The following is an 18,284-nucleotide window of genomic DNA, read 5'->3' as shown; positions in this document are numbered from 1 at the left end:
TATTGACTTACGAGGAAAGGTTGAGTAGGTTGGGCCTCTACTTCATTGGAATTCAGAAGAATGAGAGGTGATCTTATCGAAACGTATAAGATTAAGAGGGGGCTTGACAAGGTGGATACAGAGAGGATGTTTCCACTGATGGGGGAGACTAGAACTAGGGGGCATAATCTTAGAATAAGGGGCCACCCATTTAAAACTGAGATGAGGAGGAATTTCTTCTCTCAGAGGGTTGTAAATCTGTGGAATTCACTGCCTCAGAGAGCTGTGGAAGCCGGGACATTGAATAAATTTAAGTTAGAGATAGACAGTTTCTTAACCAATAAGGGAATAAGGGGTTATGTGGAGCGGATAGGGAAGTGGACCTGAGTCCATGATCGGATCAGCCATGATCGTATTAAATGGCGGAGCAAGCTCGAGGGCCCAAATGGCCTACTCCTGCTCCTATTTCTTATATAGGCCCAAACTGGGTAAGGGCGGCAGATTAGTGAACCAAATGGGTTTTTTCAACAATCCAGTAGTTTCATGGTCACCATTACTACATAGGATTACATGGCACAGAAACAGGCCATTCGACCCAACCAGCCCATGCCGGCGTTTATGCTCCATTTGAGCCTCCTCCCGTCTTTCCTCATCTAAATCTATCAGCATAACCCTCTATTCCCTTCTCCCTCATATGCTTGTCCAGTCTCCCCTTAAATGCATCGATATTATTCGCCTCAACCACTCCCTGTGGCAGCGAGTTCCACATTCTCACCACTCTCTGGGTAAAGAAGTTTCTTCTGAATTCCCCATTGTTTTTTTTGGTGACTATCTTATATTGACGCTAGCTTTTTAATTGCCCAATTTATTTAACTAACTAAATGTAAATTCCCCAGCTGCCATGGTGAGGTCTGAAATGGATCATTAGTCCAGGCCTGTGGAATACAGGTCCAGTAACATAACCACCATCCCCGCAAAATCGGGAAATTAAAATCAGTAATAGAATGGCTTCAGTGAGTTTGATCGACTTTCTGAATATTTTGGAAACCATTCGTTCTTGCATCCACAATGCCTGAGGTTAACTCATTTCCCACTTTCAGGTGTGGCAACGGAATGCAAACTCAAAACAGTGATTAACTGACGCAAGATGTTCTGTCAGCTTGGCGGTGTCTAAGGTGTTGAGTTTTATAATTCATGTGTAGCTAGTGGAGTATGTTTGGGATCTTGCTTTTACTAAACTAACCTGAAACCAACACTAAACTGTTCCCCTTTCTGTTTATATTAAATAAATAAAGCAGTAACTTGTATTTATTTACCACATTTTATGACCTTTACAGCCACTGAAGTACTTTTGTTGTGCAATCAAACAGGTTTCCTACATTACAACAGTGACTAAACTTCAAAAGTATTTCATTAACTGTAAAGCATTTTGGGACGTCCGGTGGTATGAAAGGCGCTATATAAATTCAAGTCATTCTTTCAAACACACAAGCCTATTTGTGCACAGCAAATGGAACACATGAGTGGACCATTTATTTTGACACGAGGAGAACTCCCCTGCTTTTCTCCAAATAGTGGCACAGCACCTTTTCACATCCACCTGAGCGGACAAAATGGGCCTGGGGTTTAACGCCTCATCTGAGAGACGGCACCTCCAACAGCATGGCACTCCCACAGAATTGCACTGGGAGTGTCAGCCTAGATTTATGCGCTCAAGTCCCTGGAGTGGGACTTGAACCCACAACCTTTTGACCCAGAGGCGAGTGTGCTGCCCACTGAGCCACTGTTACGAATGTTGCCTTTTAAACCATTTATTTTTATGTCTTGTTTCAATATTGTGGAAATATAATGAAGTAGTTTTGGTGCGTACATGCATTTTGTTAGTTAATAAAGTATTTTTTAAGAATTATGTTACTTTATTTGAATATCCCAGATCACAAATATTATAATGACCAACAGCCATAATTATTAAGTATTGTTTGTTAGCTCTGTGATTGTCTACAATTATTTTTTAAATTACTGCTGTAACTGTGGCAAGAGCCAGACTCTTTTGCCTAACACTTATTTATAAGGACAGTTACGATGGTGTTATTAATGAATGCCAATTTTTGCAGAACAGCTTGTGTGAATCATCTTATACAGTGCCTATAACTATCTACATTTCTTGTCCCCACACACACCCACACACACACACACCCCACATACACGCACCCCTCACACACACTCACCCACACACACACACACACACACACAACCTCCACACTCACGCCCCACACACACACACACACAACCCCCACACACACGCCCCACACACACACACACACACACCACATACACGCACCCCCACACACACGTACCCCACACACACATCCACACACACACACACACACAGATCCCACACACACACTTGCACACACACGCCCACACACACCCCCTCCACACACACTCCACACATATCCCACACACACACACCAACACACTCACTCCTCACACACACACCCACACACTCACTCCTCACACACACACCCACACGCACACCCCACACACACCCGACACAACTCACCCACACACACCCCACACCCACACACACACCCCACATACACGTACTCACACACACACACCCACACACACTCACTCCTCACACACACACCCCCCCCCACACACATCCCACACACACCCCACGCACATATGCACCCACACACACTCACCCACTCATGCACCCCACACACATAGATCCCACTCACACGCACCCCACACACACATCCACACACACACACCCCACACACAGTCCCTGCATACACGCATCCCACACACACTCCACCCCTCACACACATGCACCCCATACACAGTCCCCACACACATGGACCCAACACACGGATCCCAAACACATGGTTCCTTTATTCTGAATTAAATAATTTTTAGCACTTCTGGAAGGAAAAATACATAAAGCGCCAAAGAAGTAATTAACCCACTAATTAGAGTATATATTATTTATTTTACTATACCAGGACAACTATAATTACAATTGCAGAGCACTAGATAACAGAGGATCTTCACACAGCTAACTATACTGTCATCAACTACAGGCAGCATGACAAGACTGGATCAAATCGCGCATTCAGACAAACTATTGGATGTGTTTTTCCTCCAAGGCGACCAATCAGCAAACTGATCCAACCCACTGGTGTTGCAAATAAACGCAGCCTACTTAGAGAGTGGTTAGAATGTGGAACTCGCTACCACAAGGAGTAGTTGAGGTGGGTGTGGGGGGTAACAAAGGCACAGATGAGGGTTTCAGCTGAGCTGAAGCAGGGGCGGGGACGGGCGATGTCATGGAGCTGAGAGTAGGACGTGTGGGTAATGGAGAGGATTATAGGATGCCATGATAGTCTGGTTCGGACTCAATCAGCTAAACCGCTCAAACTCAATTCTATCCACTATTGGCTCGACAAGCATAAATATTTGATTTATAGTAGATACAATTGATTGAGTGGATGGGGGCCATTTTAGGACTTTGAACTTCCCCCCACCGCCACGTGTCGTTTATTAACCCTATGAAGTAACGGCCACACAATTACCGAGAACAGTAATGTTCCCTCAAACTTTTTGTTTTGTGCACGGCCCATTCAAATTTTCGTGCATGCGCGTTTTTTTCCATTTACCAGCCGGTGAGTGGCCCGCGTGCATCCTCCAGACTGCCGTGTGGCAGAGCAGCTTAACAGGATCATTGCACAGCAAGTTCCCGATTTTCCAGTATTCTACTCCTGGTTGGAAAGTTGGAAAGTTGGAAAATTGCCCCATATAACTGAGTCCCCGTTTAAAATAAAATGATTGCATTTATATAGCTCCTTTCACGACCGCCAGACACCTCAAAGCGCTTTACAGCCAATTAAGTACTTTTTGAAGTGCAGCCACTGTTGTAATCTAGGAAACGCAGCAGCCAATTTGCGTACAGCAAGCTCCCTAAAAACAGCAACGTGATAATGACCAGATCATCAGTTTTAGTGATGTTGATTGAGGGATATATATTGGCCCAGAACACCGGGGATAACTCCCCCGCTCTTCTTCGAAATAGTGGCCGTGGGATCTTTTAGGTCCACCTGAGAGAGCAGACAGAGCCTCGGTTTAACGTCTCATCCAAAAGAAGGCATGCTCCGACAGTGCGGCGCTCCCCCAGCACTGCACTGGAGTGTCAGCCTAGATTTATGTGCTCAAGTCTCTGGAGTGGGACTTGAACCCACAACCTTCAGACTCAGAGGCTAGTGTGAGAGGCAGGGAAGTGGACCTGAGTCCATGATCGGATCAGCCACTATCGTATTGAATGGCCGAGCAGGCTCGAGGGGCCGTATGGCCTGCTCCTGCTCCTATTTCTTATGTTCTTATGTTGTCTACCGCAGACAGTTGTTGATGCCAGTCCATTAGATATATTCAAGAGGGAGTTAGATACGGCCCTTACGGCTAAAGGGATCAAGGGGCTTGGAGAGAAAGCAGGAAAGAGATTCTGAGGAGAATGATCAGCCATGATCGTATTGAATGGTGGTGCAGGCTCGAAGGGTCAAATAGCCTACTCCTGCACCTATTTTCTATGTTTCTGTGTTTCTATGTTCTGTGCTGCCCACTGAGCCACAGCTGACACTCTCTCGCTAATGTAAATCTATTTTTTTTTTAAAGGAACAGTTTTCAAAGGGAGACTGATTCTGTGTTCTCTCTCCAGCAGGAATTTACCTTTTCCCATATATGGTGCAGGAACCAGCAGCCCCTGCCATGTGCCTTTCGAGTGGAAAGATTCAACTCAGCTACAGCGCAGCTCTCCTGTAAGATCTGCATCCGGCAGCTCAAGGGCGATGAGCAGATCTTCCATCTCAACACCTCCATCCTTGAGGTAACAGCCACAAGATTCCCAGGGGAACGTAGATTTAGGGTTGAACCAGAGACCAGCGCGAGAGCCAAATCGGCCCATCGAGTCTGCGCCGGCTCGTTCAAAGAGCAATTCAGTTAGTCTCACCCCCCCCCCGCCCTTTTCCCAGATCGCAGCAATTTTTTCTCCTTCCAATATTTATCCCTTTTAAATATTGGCCCTTATGGCTAAAGGGATCAAGGGATATGGAGAGAAAGCAGGAATGGGGTACTGAAGTTGCATGATCAGCCATGATCATATTGAATGGTGGTGCAGGCTCGAAGGGCCAAATGGCCTGCTCCTGCATCTATTTTCTATGTTTCTATGTCAGTTTTAAACCCAACCAGCAAATTGAAAATCTACCCTTATGTGGTGCAAAATATATTTAAGTAGAAGGATGTCAGGGCTTTGGAGAGGGTGCAGAGGAGGTTTACTAGAACGGTCCCAGGGATGATGGACTTCAGTGATAGAAACATAGAAACTAGATGCAGGAGCAGGCCATTCAGCCCTTCTAGCCTGCACCGCCATTCAATGAGTTCATGGCTGAACATGAAACTTCAGTACCCCCTTCCTGCTTTCTCGCCATACCCCTTGATCCCCCGAGTAGTAAGGACTTCATCTAACTCCCTTTTGAATATATTTAGTGAATTGGCCTCAACTACTTTCTGTGGTAGAGAATTCCACAGGTTCACCACTCTCTGGGTGAAGAAGTTTCTCCTCATCGCGGTCCTAAATGGCTTAGCCCGTATCCTTAGACTGTGACCCCTGGTTCTGGACTTCCCCAACATTGGGAACATTCTTCCTGCATCTAACCTGTCTAAACCCGTCAGAATTTTAAACGTTTCTATGAGATCCCCTCTCATTCTTCTGAACTCCAGTGAATACAAGCCCAGTTGATCCAGTCTTTCTTGATAGGTCAGTCCCACCATCCCGGGAATCAGTCTGGTGAATCTTTGCTGCACTCCCTCAATAGCAAGAATGTCCTTCCTCAAGTTAGGAGACCCAAACTGAACACAATACTCCAGGTGTGGCCTCACCAAGGCCCTGTACAACTGTAGCAACACCTCCCTGCCCCTGTACTCGAATCCCCTCGCTATGAAGGCCAACATGCCATTTGCTTTCTTAACCGCCTGCTGTACCTGCATGCCAACCTTCAATGACTGATGTACCATGACACCCAGGTCTCGTTGCACCTCCCCTTTTCCTAATCTGTCACCATTCAGATAATAGTCTGCCTCTCTGTTTTTACCACCAAAGTGGATAACCTCACATTTATCCACATTATACTTCATCTGCCATTCATTTGCCCACTCACCTAACCTATCCAAGTCACTCTGCAGCCTCATAGCATCCTCCTCGCAGCTCACACTGCCACCCAACTTAGTGTCATCCGCAAATTTGGAGATACTACATTTAATGCGGAGAGACTGGAGAAGCTGGGGTTGTTCTCCTCAGAGCAGTGAAGGTCAAGGGGAGATTTGATAGTGTTCAAAATCATGAAGGGTTTTTAATAGAGCAAATAAGGAAAAACTGTGTTTCCAGTGGCAGAAGGGTCGGTAACCAGAGGACACAGATTTATGGTGATTGGCAAAAGAGCCAGGGACGAGGTGAGGAGAATGTTTTTCACGCAGCGAGTTGTTGCCTGAAAAGAGTGATGAAAGCAGGTTCAATAGTAACTATCAAAAGGGAATTTCATAAATACTTGAAAGGGAAAATTTCGCTGGGTTATGGGGAAGGAGCAGGAGATGGGACTAATTGGAAAGCTCTTTCAAAGAGCCGGCACAGACACGTTGGGGTGTAGGGTCTCCTCCTGTGCTGTACGACTCGATGAAATGTGCTTTGATTGTTTTTTGTGTTTTGAATGTGAGATATCCTTTGATATATCTTTTTTTAAAAGATGCAGCAGGTTTGACTCTTTTTTGAAACGTGTTGTACAAAAAGCTCTGGCGTTAGATCTTCTGTCCTCAAGAGCCGGCTTTCTGTGATGTGATTCTGCTGGAGGCCAAGTCCACGGTGGCTAGATCTTTCTGAACCCAGGCAAATTGTAAGTTCTCCGCTGCGACCCTCTCCTCCAGAGTTTGACGGCGGCTGCGTTGCAGATTCTATCAGTCTGGTGTATGGATTAATTCAGATCCTGCGGTGTCAGATATTTCTGCCAACTGGGTCCCCAGATGCTCGGTGGAAAAAGTTCCTTCCACAGGTGCACTCTGTGGATAAACTAAGCTGAGACCCTCACAACATAGCCTCCCTTGGAACAAGGACTGTTCACTTGGGCCATTATTAGGTGGTGCCCGAAAAAACATTTCATCAAAATATACAGTCCCTCTTTTCACACTGATTTTTAAATGGTCTTTTTTCAAATTTATTCACAGGATGTGGGCGTCGCTGGCAAGGCTGACCCCATAGCCGCTCCATCACCCAGACTGCCTGCTTCCAACGTCATAACATCACGCGTATCCGCTCCCGCCTCAACCCACCCGCTGCTGAAGCCCTTATGCGTACATTTGTTACCTCTAGACTTGACCATTCCAATGCTTTCCTGGCTGGCCTCCCGTCTTCCACCCACCAAAAGTTTGGGTTGATCCAAAACTCAACAGCCTGTGTCCTAACTCGCACCAAGTCCCGCTCACCCATCACTCCCTTTGCTCGCTGAACTACATTGGCTCCCGGTTAAGCAATGCCTTGATTTCAAAATTCTCATCCTTGTTTTCAAATCCCTCCATGGCCCTCGCTCCCTCCCTATCTCTGTAATCTTAGAATAAAGGGCCGCCCGTTTAAAACTGAGATGAGGAGGAATTTCTTCTCTCAGAGGGTTGTAAATCTGTGGAATTCGCTGCCTCAGAGAGCTGTGGAAGCTGGGACATTGAATAAATTTAAGACAGAGATAGACAGTTTCTTAATCGATAAGGGAATAAGGGGCTATGGAGAGCGGGCAGGGAAGTGGACTTGAGTCCATGATCGGATCAACCATGATTGTATTAGATGGCGGAGCAGGCTCGAGGGGCCGTATGGCCTACTCCTGCTCCTATTTCTTATGTTCTTATGTTCTCCTCCAGCCCCACAACCATCCAAGATCTCTGCGCTCCTCCAATTCTGGCCGCTTGCATAGCCCCGATTTGAATTGCTCCACCATTGGCGGCCGTGCCTTCAGCTGCCTGGGCCCTAGGCTCAAGAATGACCTGCCTAAGCGTTACCACCTCTCTTTCCTCCTTTATGACACTCCTACCTCTTGGACCTATCTTTTGGTAACCTGTCCTCAGTGCCCTTTGTCCTCTGTGGCTTGGTGTCAAATTTTGTTTGAAAGTGGTCCTGTTGGGACTGCATTAAAGGTGCAATATAAATGCACGTTTTTGTTATAATCAACCCCAGTCGCCCAATGTTTCGTACAACGGACTGGCTTGCTCAGTCATTGCACAGGACAGTTAAAAGAGTCAACCACGTTGGCGTGGGACTGGAGTCACGTATAGGCCAGACTGGATAAGGTCGGCAGAACCAGTTGTGTTTTTACGACCACCTGCTTTTATGCACACTATTATTTCCAGATATTTCATTTTACTGAATTCAAGTTCTCGAATTGCCATGGTAGGATTGTGAACTTACATACCCTGGATTAATTAGTGCAGACATCTGGATCACTAGTCCAGTAATATAACGTCTCCAAGCCACACACCATCCTGACTTGGAAATATATCGGCCGTTCCTTCATCGTCGCCGGGTCAAAATCCAGGAACTCGCTCCCCAACAGCACTGTGGGAGCACCTTCACCACACGGACTGCAGCGGTTCAAGATGGCGGCTCACCGCCACCTTCTCGAGGGCAATTAGGGATTGGCAATAAATGCCGGCCTTGTCAGCGACGCCCACATTCCGTGAATGAATAAAAACATTTTTAAGAAATAACCACTATGCCACTGTCGCGCCTAAGAACCTATGTTAACGACAATGTGTGCATGTGAAAAACTCATCCATTGTCTCCCTGGGAACTGTGTCACAGATACCCATCACCCTGTCCTAGAGCATCTACAATAAGAGCTGAAGGGGTTGCAGCAGACTGTTACACCATTAACCTTCCAATGCAATGATCCCCTCCCTTTCTCAAGAGAAAGCCCGCTCCACAGTACAATGCCTTCTTTGTGGCCTCCAGCGAATTTCTTGGAAAGAATGTTGTCATTAGTTGGCATAATCTGCTTAAGCCTTTTTCCCTCAGTTGACTGGAGCCCTGTTTATCTCTGTTCCATAATGCAATGTGTGCTCACAGGTTGATAGAGCTGTTGAGTTGTGAGTGGCTTAGCCAGTCACGTGACATTCACATGTCTCACTAAAACCCCGGCCAGTTGGGTTCAGAGAATCCACGATGAGGCAGGTGGTTGTGAACCTAGTGGATGAACTGGTAATATGTAGTGTGATTGTTAAACCTTTGCTCATAAACCAACTAGTTCTTAATAGAAATGTGTTGCTATGAATTCTTAAGCAAAGAACCCTTGAAGCAAATACATTACACATAACTAGTCTCGGTTTCCAGCTGCCTTTTGTGCAGCCTTAACATTGCTCTGTATATTGGATTCATCTCATTGAGGTGTGTTTCAAAAATGCAATAATAAAAGTTATTGAAAACAATTGAAGTCCTGTATGGGAAGGCGAACTACCAACTCGAGGCATTTTTGGAAAGGATATTTTAATGCAATTGGTTTTAATCCCCCTTCCCTTTATTCGACAGAATTGGAAAGAATATTTTTTTTTTCTAGATATAATTTCCTCAAATCACTTTCAGCCCAGTTTAATGCCTAAATATCCAGTTATTATTTGGACACGGCCATATTGCTTACAGGAAAGAGACGTCGCTGTGAGATTTTTAATAAAGAGTATACTATCCTGTGTACCTCATTGCGTCCAATATGTCTGCCTACCTGTAGAGCTGATTGCGAGTGGTACAAGCCGGAGGGACACCAGGGAAATCATGCACAACATCACACAGGCAACACTTCTCCCAGTCCAGCAGCATCCACTTACTTTTAGAGTTTGCTGTGAGACATTCAGAACCGATGAACATTTCATTTTTTAATTCGTTCCCGGAATGTGGGCGTCACTGCATTTATTGCCCATGAGAAGGCGATGGTGAGCCACTTTCTTGAACTGCTGCAGTCCCGTGTGGTGAAGGTTTTTCCCCAACTGGTGGTTGGCTAGGCCATTTCGGAGGAGCAGTTAAGAGCCAACTCTTTATAGGCCAGACCGATAAAGGGCATTAGTGCCCTTTTTTGTTTTAAAACAACAGTCCAGTAGTTCCATGACTAGCTTTTTAATTCCAGATTTATTTAATTGTCATGCTGGGATTTGAACTCGGGTCTACAGATCAATTGCCCAGACACAGTATTCTGTGGCCTCTGGATTACTAATCCAGTAACATAACTACTATGCCACCATACCCATGTGTATAGATAGTTCTCAGATGATGCATCAACATGAGAATGGGAATTGATAATATTTTTTGGAGGGCACATTTTGAGGGATTGGCCTGCAGGCTCCCTGTGTAAGGAAGTACATTTTCTTTTCAATATAAAAGTTAGCTTGAAAATAGTGCGACTGCTCTTTTCAGTTGTGGATGATTATTAAAATCGCTTGCCTACTCTTACAGGACGAGAGAGAAGCTGTTCACTTCTGTGCACAGGCTGCAAGTGGCATGGTCACTTTAGCCGATCCCAAAGCGTTTAAGATCCCATATTCCATCAGACAGAAAATCTGTTCCACTTTTGACGTTCCCAGTGCTTCAGGCAAAGACTGGCGGCTGTTAGCACAGAAACTCCACATAGAGAGGTAAGTGGAATAAGGGTGATCCAACTGGGAGAGCAGGTGATTTTCTAAAAGCCAGCTTTTGTGTTAATCTCGGTTTGAATTTGCACAAACGCCTCCACAGATGCTGCCTGACCTGTTGCGTGCTTCCAGCACTTTCTGTTTTCGTTTAACGGTTTAATATTGCCAGGGCGAACTTGGAAAAAGCATAAGCAGCACAATGGTCCAGTAAGAAGTCTCCATAGAGTAGCCCAAGCACGCCGTGTAATTAGCCCACTGAGTCACCACGGCAACGGACCAACGGAAGTTTATGTGGGGCTGAGATGTGGTCATGTGCTGCCTTGTAGGTGGGTCTTGGGAGATGCTGGTTGAAGGACCACAGTGTACTCTGGCTCTTTGGTCATGTGAGGTGATGTTCCTTCACTGATCAGGTTCAGGCCATTTATTTTACCCGGGCTTTTAAATGTAAATTAAGATCGGAACTGAGAAAGTTGAGGCCCATGATGGAACGTTAAGGTCTTTGATGGAAAGTTGTGGCTTTTGATGGAAAGTTGTGGCCTTTGATGGAAAGTTAAGGCCTTTGATGGAAAGTTGTGGCCTTTGATGGAAAGTTAAGGCCTTTGATGGAAAGTTGTGGCCTTTGATGGAAAGTTGTGGCCTTTGATGGAAAGTTGTGGCCTTTGATGGAAAGTTAAGGCCTCTGATGGAAAGTTGTGGCCTTTGATGGAAATTTAAGGCCATTGATGGAAAGTTAAGGCCTTTGATGGAAAGTTAAGGCCTTTGATGGAAAGTTAAGGCCATTGATGGAAAGTTGTGGCCTTTGATGGAAAGTTGTGGCCTTTGATGGAAAGTTAAGGCCTTTGATGGAAAGTTGTGGCCTTTGATGGAAAGTTGTGGCCTTTGATGGAAAGTTAAGGCCATTGATGGAAAGTTGTGGCCTTTGATGGAAAGTTGTGGCCTTTGATGGAAAGTTGTGGCCTTTGATGGAAAGTTAAGGCCTTTGATGGAAAGTTAAGGGCCTTGATGGAAAGTTAAGGGCCTTGATGGAAAGTTAAGGGCCTTGATGGAAAGTTAAGGGCCTTGATGGAAAGTTAAGGGCCTTGATGGAAAGTTGTGGCCTTTGATGGAAAGTTAAGACCTTTGATGGAAAGTTAAGGGCCTTGATGGAAAGTTGTGGCCTTTGATGGAAAGTTAAGGGCCTTGATGGAAAGTTGTGGCCTTTGATGGAAAGTTAAGGCCTTTGATGGAAAGTTGTGGCCTTTGATGGAAAGTTGTGGCCTTTGATGGAAAGTTGTGGCCATTGATGGAAAGTTAAGGGCCTTGATGGGAAGTTGAGGGTCTTGATGGGAAGTTGAGGCTTTAGGAATGAAAGATTACCACAGGTTTTCTCCAGTCTTTAATGTGCGAGGCCCAGGGTGTTCAGAATGTCCAAGGAAGTAACTGCATTTTACACTTGGTTCATGACAGTTTGCATTGGAAGCAATGTGCAGTGGCAGTTATACATCGGGACTAACCAAGCTGGAGAAACTTTATTTCATTCATTGGCTCAAAACCAATTTTCTGGCCATCGGGTCATAATGACGGGAAATGCTGCATTAATCAAGTTCATGAGTCAGTTAAAAAAAAGCATAGGGGATCCTTAGTCTTTATAGGTAGAGGCATAAAGTACAAAACAACAACAACAACAACTTGTATCTTATTTTGCAAAAGCAAGCAATTTATGGTAAACCTTCATAAATCACTGGTTAGGTCTCAACTGGAGTGTTGTATCCAATTCTGGGCACCGCACTTTAGGAAGGATGTCAAGGACTTGGAGAGGGTGCAGAGGAGATTTATCAGAATGGTTTAAGGGATGAGCATCTTAAGTTATGTGGGAAAACTAACTGGGATTATTCTCCTCAGAGCAGAGAAGGTTATGAGGAGATTTACAGGGATTCCTCAGTGTGTATCTCTGGGAGTGTGCCAGTATTTACAGGGGGTCCCCGAGAGTGTATCAGTATTTACAGGGGGTCCCCGGGAGTGTGTCAGTATTTATAGGAGGTCCTCGGGAGTGTGTCAGTATTTACAGGGGAATCCCCGGGAGTGTGTCAGTATTTACAAAGGTTCCCCAGGAGAGTGTGTCAGTATTTACAGGGGGTCTCTAGGGGTGTGTCAATATTTACAGAGGGTCCACAGGAGTGTGTCAGTATTTACAGAGTTCCCGGGGGTGTGTCAGTATTTACAGAGGGTCCCGGGGGTGTCAGTATTTACAGAGGGTCCACAAGAGTGTGTCAGTATTTGCAGGGGGTCCACGGGAGTGTGTCAGTATTTACAGGGGGTCCCCGGGAGTGTGTCAGTATTTACAGGGTGTCCCCGGGAGTGTGTCAGTGTTTACAGGGTGTCCCCGGGAGTGTGTCAGTATTTACAGGGTGTCCCCGGGAGTGTGTCAGTATTTGCAGGGAGTCCCGAGTGGCCATTGTTCAGGTGTGTACCTAGGCATTGAGCTTTGGTGGGCTATTTGACTGTGGATGGCATTGCTGCCAACCTTGATCATTCCCTAGCCGACGTCCACACATACATACCCCCAGTACTGAATGGGAGGGCCATTGACCATTTGGTCTGTTAAGGTGACAGAGTGGATCAGTTTGACTTTGGACACTCGTGTAAAAGAATTGTTATCAGATCAGACACCCGTTATACCTCTCTCCCGATTTTCATTCGACTTGACATTTACACTATCACCCAATCTCAACATGATCTTCATAAAGCGGGGGAATTAAACCTGAGACTTTCTTGGTTGAATGGCCTGGTCACTTCACTGGCTAAACCCACAGAGCTATCAGGCTAGTAGTCAATTTAAAAATTGTACGGCCGACTTTAGGACATTAGCGGTGGCTGATTTTAATAGATTGCAGAGGTGCTCAACTTTTCTGACTGGTCTGCTTTCCCTTTGCATGGTATCAACTATGGCTCAGTAGGTAGCCCTCTTGCCTCAGAAGGTTGTGAGTTCAAGTCCCACTCCAGAGACTTTGAGCACAAAAATCTAGGCTGACACTCCAGCGCAGTACTGAGGGAGCGCTGTACTGTGGGAGGTGCCGTCTTTCAGATGAGACTTTAAACCGAGGCAGCATCTGCTCTCTCAGGTGGACGTAAAAGATCCCATGGGCACTATTTCGAAAAAGAGTGGGGGAGTTATCCCAGGGACCCCCTGCAAATACTGACACACTCCCGGGGACCCCCTGCAAATACTGATATACTCCCGGGGACCCCCTGCAAATACCGACACACTCCCAGGGACTCCCTGCAAATATTGACACACTCCCAGGGACCCCCTGTAAATACTGACACACTCCTGGGGACCCCCTGCAAATACTGATACACACTGAAGTACTCCTGTAAATCACCTCATAACCTTTTCTGCTCTAAGGAGTTTTTTCACGTAACTAAAGATATTTATCCCTCAATCAACATCACTAAAAACAGATTATCTGGTCATTATCACATTGCTGTTTGTGGGAGCTTGCTGTGCGCAAATTGGCTGCCACGTTTCCTACATTACAACAGTGACTACACTCCAAAAAATACTTCATTGGCTGTAAAGCGCTTTGGGACGTCCTGAGGTTATGCAACAACAACAACTTCTATTTATATAGCGCCTTTAACCTAGTAAAACATCCCAAAGCGCTTCACAGCAGTGTTTTAAGGCAAAACAAATAAATTTGACACCGAACCAGATAAGAAGAATTTCAAAGAGCGTCTTAAAGGAGGAAAGTGAGGTAGAGAGGTGGATAAGTTTAGGCAGGGAGTTCTAGAGCTTGGGGCCCAGGCAACAGAAGGCACGCCCACCAATGATTGAGCGATTATAACCAGGGATGCTCAAGAGGGCAGAATTAGAGGAGCGCAGACATCTCGGGGGGGGTTGTGGGGCCGGAGGAGATTACAGAGATAGGGAGGGGCGAGGGCCATGGAGGGATTTGAAAACAAGGATGAGAATTTTGAAATTGAGGTGTTGCTTAACCGGGAGCCAATGTAGGTCAGCGAGCACAAGGGGTGAGCAAAGTGCTATATAAATGCAAGTCTTTGTTTTTTGCAGGAACTTGAGCTACTTTGCAATTAAAAGCAGCCCATCTGGTACAATCTTGGACATATGGGAGGCACAGCATCAAAATGACAGAGACCTTGACTCGTTAGCCAGTGCGCTGGAGGAGATCGGCAGGATCCAGTGTCCTGCCTCTGTGACAGCAGAAGGCAACGGAGAGGAAACAGACTACAACTATGGCGGGTGAATCAGACCCCAGTGCCGTCAAAACCCAGATCAACCTCTGGGCCCCGCTCCAACCCTGAGCAAGCGTTGCTCAGTCACAATATCGGAAAGATTTCTCAGGAAATGCAATATGGTTTACTGTCCAGATCTTTGGATGTGTATGTAAATAGAATTTATTTGTAAATATTGCCGGCAAGGGTGCACCAATTATAAATGATCGTATCAATTGATCGTCGGCAGTCTATATCGATTGGCTGCAGACGATCACAATTCTGTGCGTATTTCGGACGGGAAATTCCTCCGTCGGTTCCGCGTTCCGCCCGCCATTACTTCACCGGTCGGAAATCCCGTAAAGCGCACTCCCAGGGATTTCCCAGCCTTCAGAATTACACGTGGCTGCTAATTGCAAGCTTTGTCTCTCAATTTATCCCTGTGGCAGTGAGGGAACGGGATGGTGTCAATGGCCAGCACTTGGAGTTGTCGGCTACAATTGACTGCACTGGAATCGAACCGTTACTCAGCCACTTGTTTCACTGTCCAGGACAAAGCAGGCCCGCTTGACCAGCACCCCACGCACCACCTTCAACATTCCCTCCCTCCACCACCGGCGCACTGTGGCTGCAGTGTGCACCATCTACAAGATGCACTGCAGCAACTCGCCAAGGCTTCTGCAACAGCACCTCCCGAACCCGCGACCTCTACCACCTAGAAGGACAAGGGCAACAGGCGCATGGGAACACCACCACCTCCACGCTCCCCTCACAGTCACACACCATCCTGACTTGGGAATATATCGGCCGTTCCTTCATCGCCGCTGGGTCAAAATCCTGGAACTCCCTCCCTAACAGCACTGTGGGAGCACCTTCACCGCACGGGACTGCAGCGGTTCAAGAAGGCAGCTCACCACCACCTTCTCGAGGGGCAATTAGGGACGGGCAATAAATGCCGGCCTTGCCAGCGACGCCCACATCCCACGAATGAATAAAATATAAACATGGGCCCGGATTTTCCAGGACCTATGACCCCGTACGCTGTTGTAAGTTTCCCGCAGGTTCCAGTATACCCCATGCGCTGCGCATGCGTGAAAACCTGGAACTTGTGGTCTGTTAAGAATCTGCTTGACAGATCCTCCGCATCCCCGGGAAATGGACATTTGCTGGCGAAGAGTTGGGCTATTTGCCCAGCGGATGCCCCTGAAACTCTTATGCCTGGTAAAAGCAGGCGTTGGGCCTGAGGGTTTAAATAAATTTCAAAATAAAACTTTTAAAATCATCTTAACACTCAAAATCAAAATAGGTTTGTGTTATTTTTGGCACAATGTTGAAAAATGTTTACATTTAATTTTCAAAAAGTTACATTTTCGTTTTAACTGTGTTAATGAAATTGTATTTTAATTAATTTTAAACGTACAATTTAAAAAAAATTTCAAGGTGTATTTTTGGGTGATTTCTACGAAGCTTTGGGGATTACATGCGGAAATGGAATCCCCACAAGCATAATGGGAATCCCCTTTTCTGATTGGTTGGGCCGGGCCACGTGATCCCAGGGACGCTTGCGAACCGCCTGCATCCCTGGGACACGTGGGCCTTTACGCAGGCCTACGCGTGGAGGCCCAGGAGCGCGAATCCCCGTGGATCCACCGCCATCGGGTAGGCGCGTCGTTTTAGCGCGGTTCGGAGGCCCAACCCTTCCCGCCCGCGGGAAGCCTCCGACCGCAAGTTCAGGCCCGGTGGGACTTTATTTGTCCGGCATCTATCCCGTGAGCGTCTCTCGCTCTCTCTTTCTGCCTTTTTCTTAATCTCAATCGCAAATGTGAGCCCACCGCCCCGTCCCCTAAACATCATTGTGCCTTCTCAGTCCTCTCCAGTCTGGCAAAAGGGGATTGGCACACCGTGGCCCTGCCCCTCCGTCCCCATCGAAATAAGCTGAACAAAGCAGCGTTAGGATGGCTGCAGACCTCCTGCCGACAAAGCACTGAAGAGATTGAGCTTCGCGATACCTTCGCCAATGGGCGTGACCAGTGGTTACACCTGGGAGGGGCCTGATGATAGATGGACGGATGCTTGGGAAACTCTCCCCTCCCCTCCCCGCCCCCTCCCTCTCCTCTCACTGCAATGACTATGCACCAAACGTTAATCAGTTGTGTCCATATGTAACGTCCTGTGCATGTTAATGTGTAAATGTTGCATAGCAAGCGATCAGCTGAAGACTTCAAATGAAAGAGGGCAGTGCTGGGGGCGCACAACATATCCGTCCACATCGACACACACAGCAAAGTCAGGGCCTCCCGGGCGTGGAGCCCTTTGCTCAGACGAAGAATCCACACCCAAAGTGGTCGGCCTGACCTTTTTCCAATGCTGGGGAAAGGGGACGTTTAATCCTGAGAAACGTGGTTGCAAGGGATACCTTGATCTGCGACCGTTATGGTCCTTTCTGTTCTGCTTTCTGAAAAAACAAAATAAACGCTCACCTCCATGAGAGACGCAGAAAATTAACTCAAGCCAACTGCAACTGAAATACGGCAAAGGAAGCAGCGAGTTTGCCCTCTTCAAACCCAGCGTTGGTTTTAATCGGTTGCTGAAATAATTGTTGCACCTTTATATGTTGAAGTAACTGTTCCATCCTCCTCTTGTTCCTTCTGAATATTGTCTTGTTCATCTACATTTGGCGCAAATGTTCCCGCTGAACTCTTGATGGATTTTGTAAGCTATTTACTCATGCCTCCATTCTGCCCCATCAACCGACAAAGGCCCATTTCTATCGGAATCTAAATGTAAAAGATTTACTCCGCAGATTATGTGGATCCAGGTGTGTGTGCGTGTTTTTTTTTCCTGCGTGCAAATCATAAAATTTATGTGGGTCTTGATTTTTTTTTTCCTCCTTGTTTTGTGTTGACGGAAGGCTCCGCGGATTATGGGCTGACAAGATGGTGGTGGGAGTGGACCCATAAACAGTGGAGACGCAAACAGCTCCAGTCATGAGAACCTTGTGCCGTGTGACTGACTTGCTTATACTGCAGACCCCATCATAGAATCATAGAAGTTTACAGCACAGAAGGAGGCCATTTTGGCCCATTGTGTCCGCGCCGACCGTCAAAGAGCTATCCAGCCTAATCCCACTTTCCAGCTCTTGGAGCGTAGCCCTGTAGGTTACGGCACTTCAGGTGCACATCCAGGTACTTTTTAAATGTGGTAAGGGTTTCTGCCTCTACCACCCTTTCAGGCAGTGAGTTCCAGACCCCCACCACCCTCTGGGTGAAGACGTTTCCCCTCATATCTCCTCTAAATCTCCCCCCCTCCCCCCAATAACTTTAAATATATGCGCCCTGATTGTTGGCCCCTCTGCCAAGGGAAACAGGTCCTTCCTATCCACTTTATCC

At 46.6% G+C, this 18,284-nt stretch overlaps 1 protein-coding gene across 8 annotated transcripts in view; it reads left to right on the top strand.

Moving 5' to 3' along the window:
- The window catches only part of LOC139235022 (netrin receptor UNC5D-like), a 664,622-nt gene extending 646,848 nt beyond the window's left edge, over nucleotides 1-17,774 (top strand). For 7 of the 8 annotated variants that reach the window (XM_070866104.1, XM_070866107.1, XM_070866110.1 and 4 more), the window contains 3 exons: nucleotides 4,694-4,861; nucleotides 10,508-10,686; nucleotides 14,735-17,774. In XM_070866104.1, coding sequence (XP_070722205.1) covers nucleotides 4,694-4,861; nucleotides 10,508-10,686; nucleotides 14,735-14,927 — 540 coding nt within the window. In that variant the 3' untranslated portion in view covers nucleotides 14,928-17,774. The remainder of the gene's footprint in view (nucleotides 1-4,693; nucleotides 4,862-10,507; nucleotides 10,687-14,734) is intronic. The other variant, XM_070866105.1, reaches the window with a different exon arrangement.
- The last annotated feature ends 510 nt before the right edge of the window (nucleotides 17,775-18,284 follow it).

Source organism: Pristiophorus japonicus, chromosome 22 (genome assembly GCF_044704955.1).
Source record: "Pristiophorus japonicus isolate sPriJap1 chromosome 22, sPriJap1.hap1, whole genome shotgun sequence".
NCBI lineage: Eukaryota > Metazoa > Chordata > Chondrichthyes > Pristiophoridae > Pristiophorus > Pristiophorus japonicus.
The sequence above is the reverse complement of the archived record's forward strand: the minus strand, read 5'-3'. Positions and strand labels throughout refer to the sequence as shown.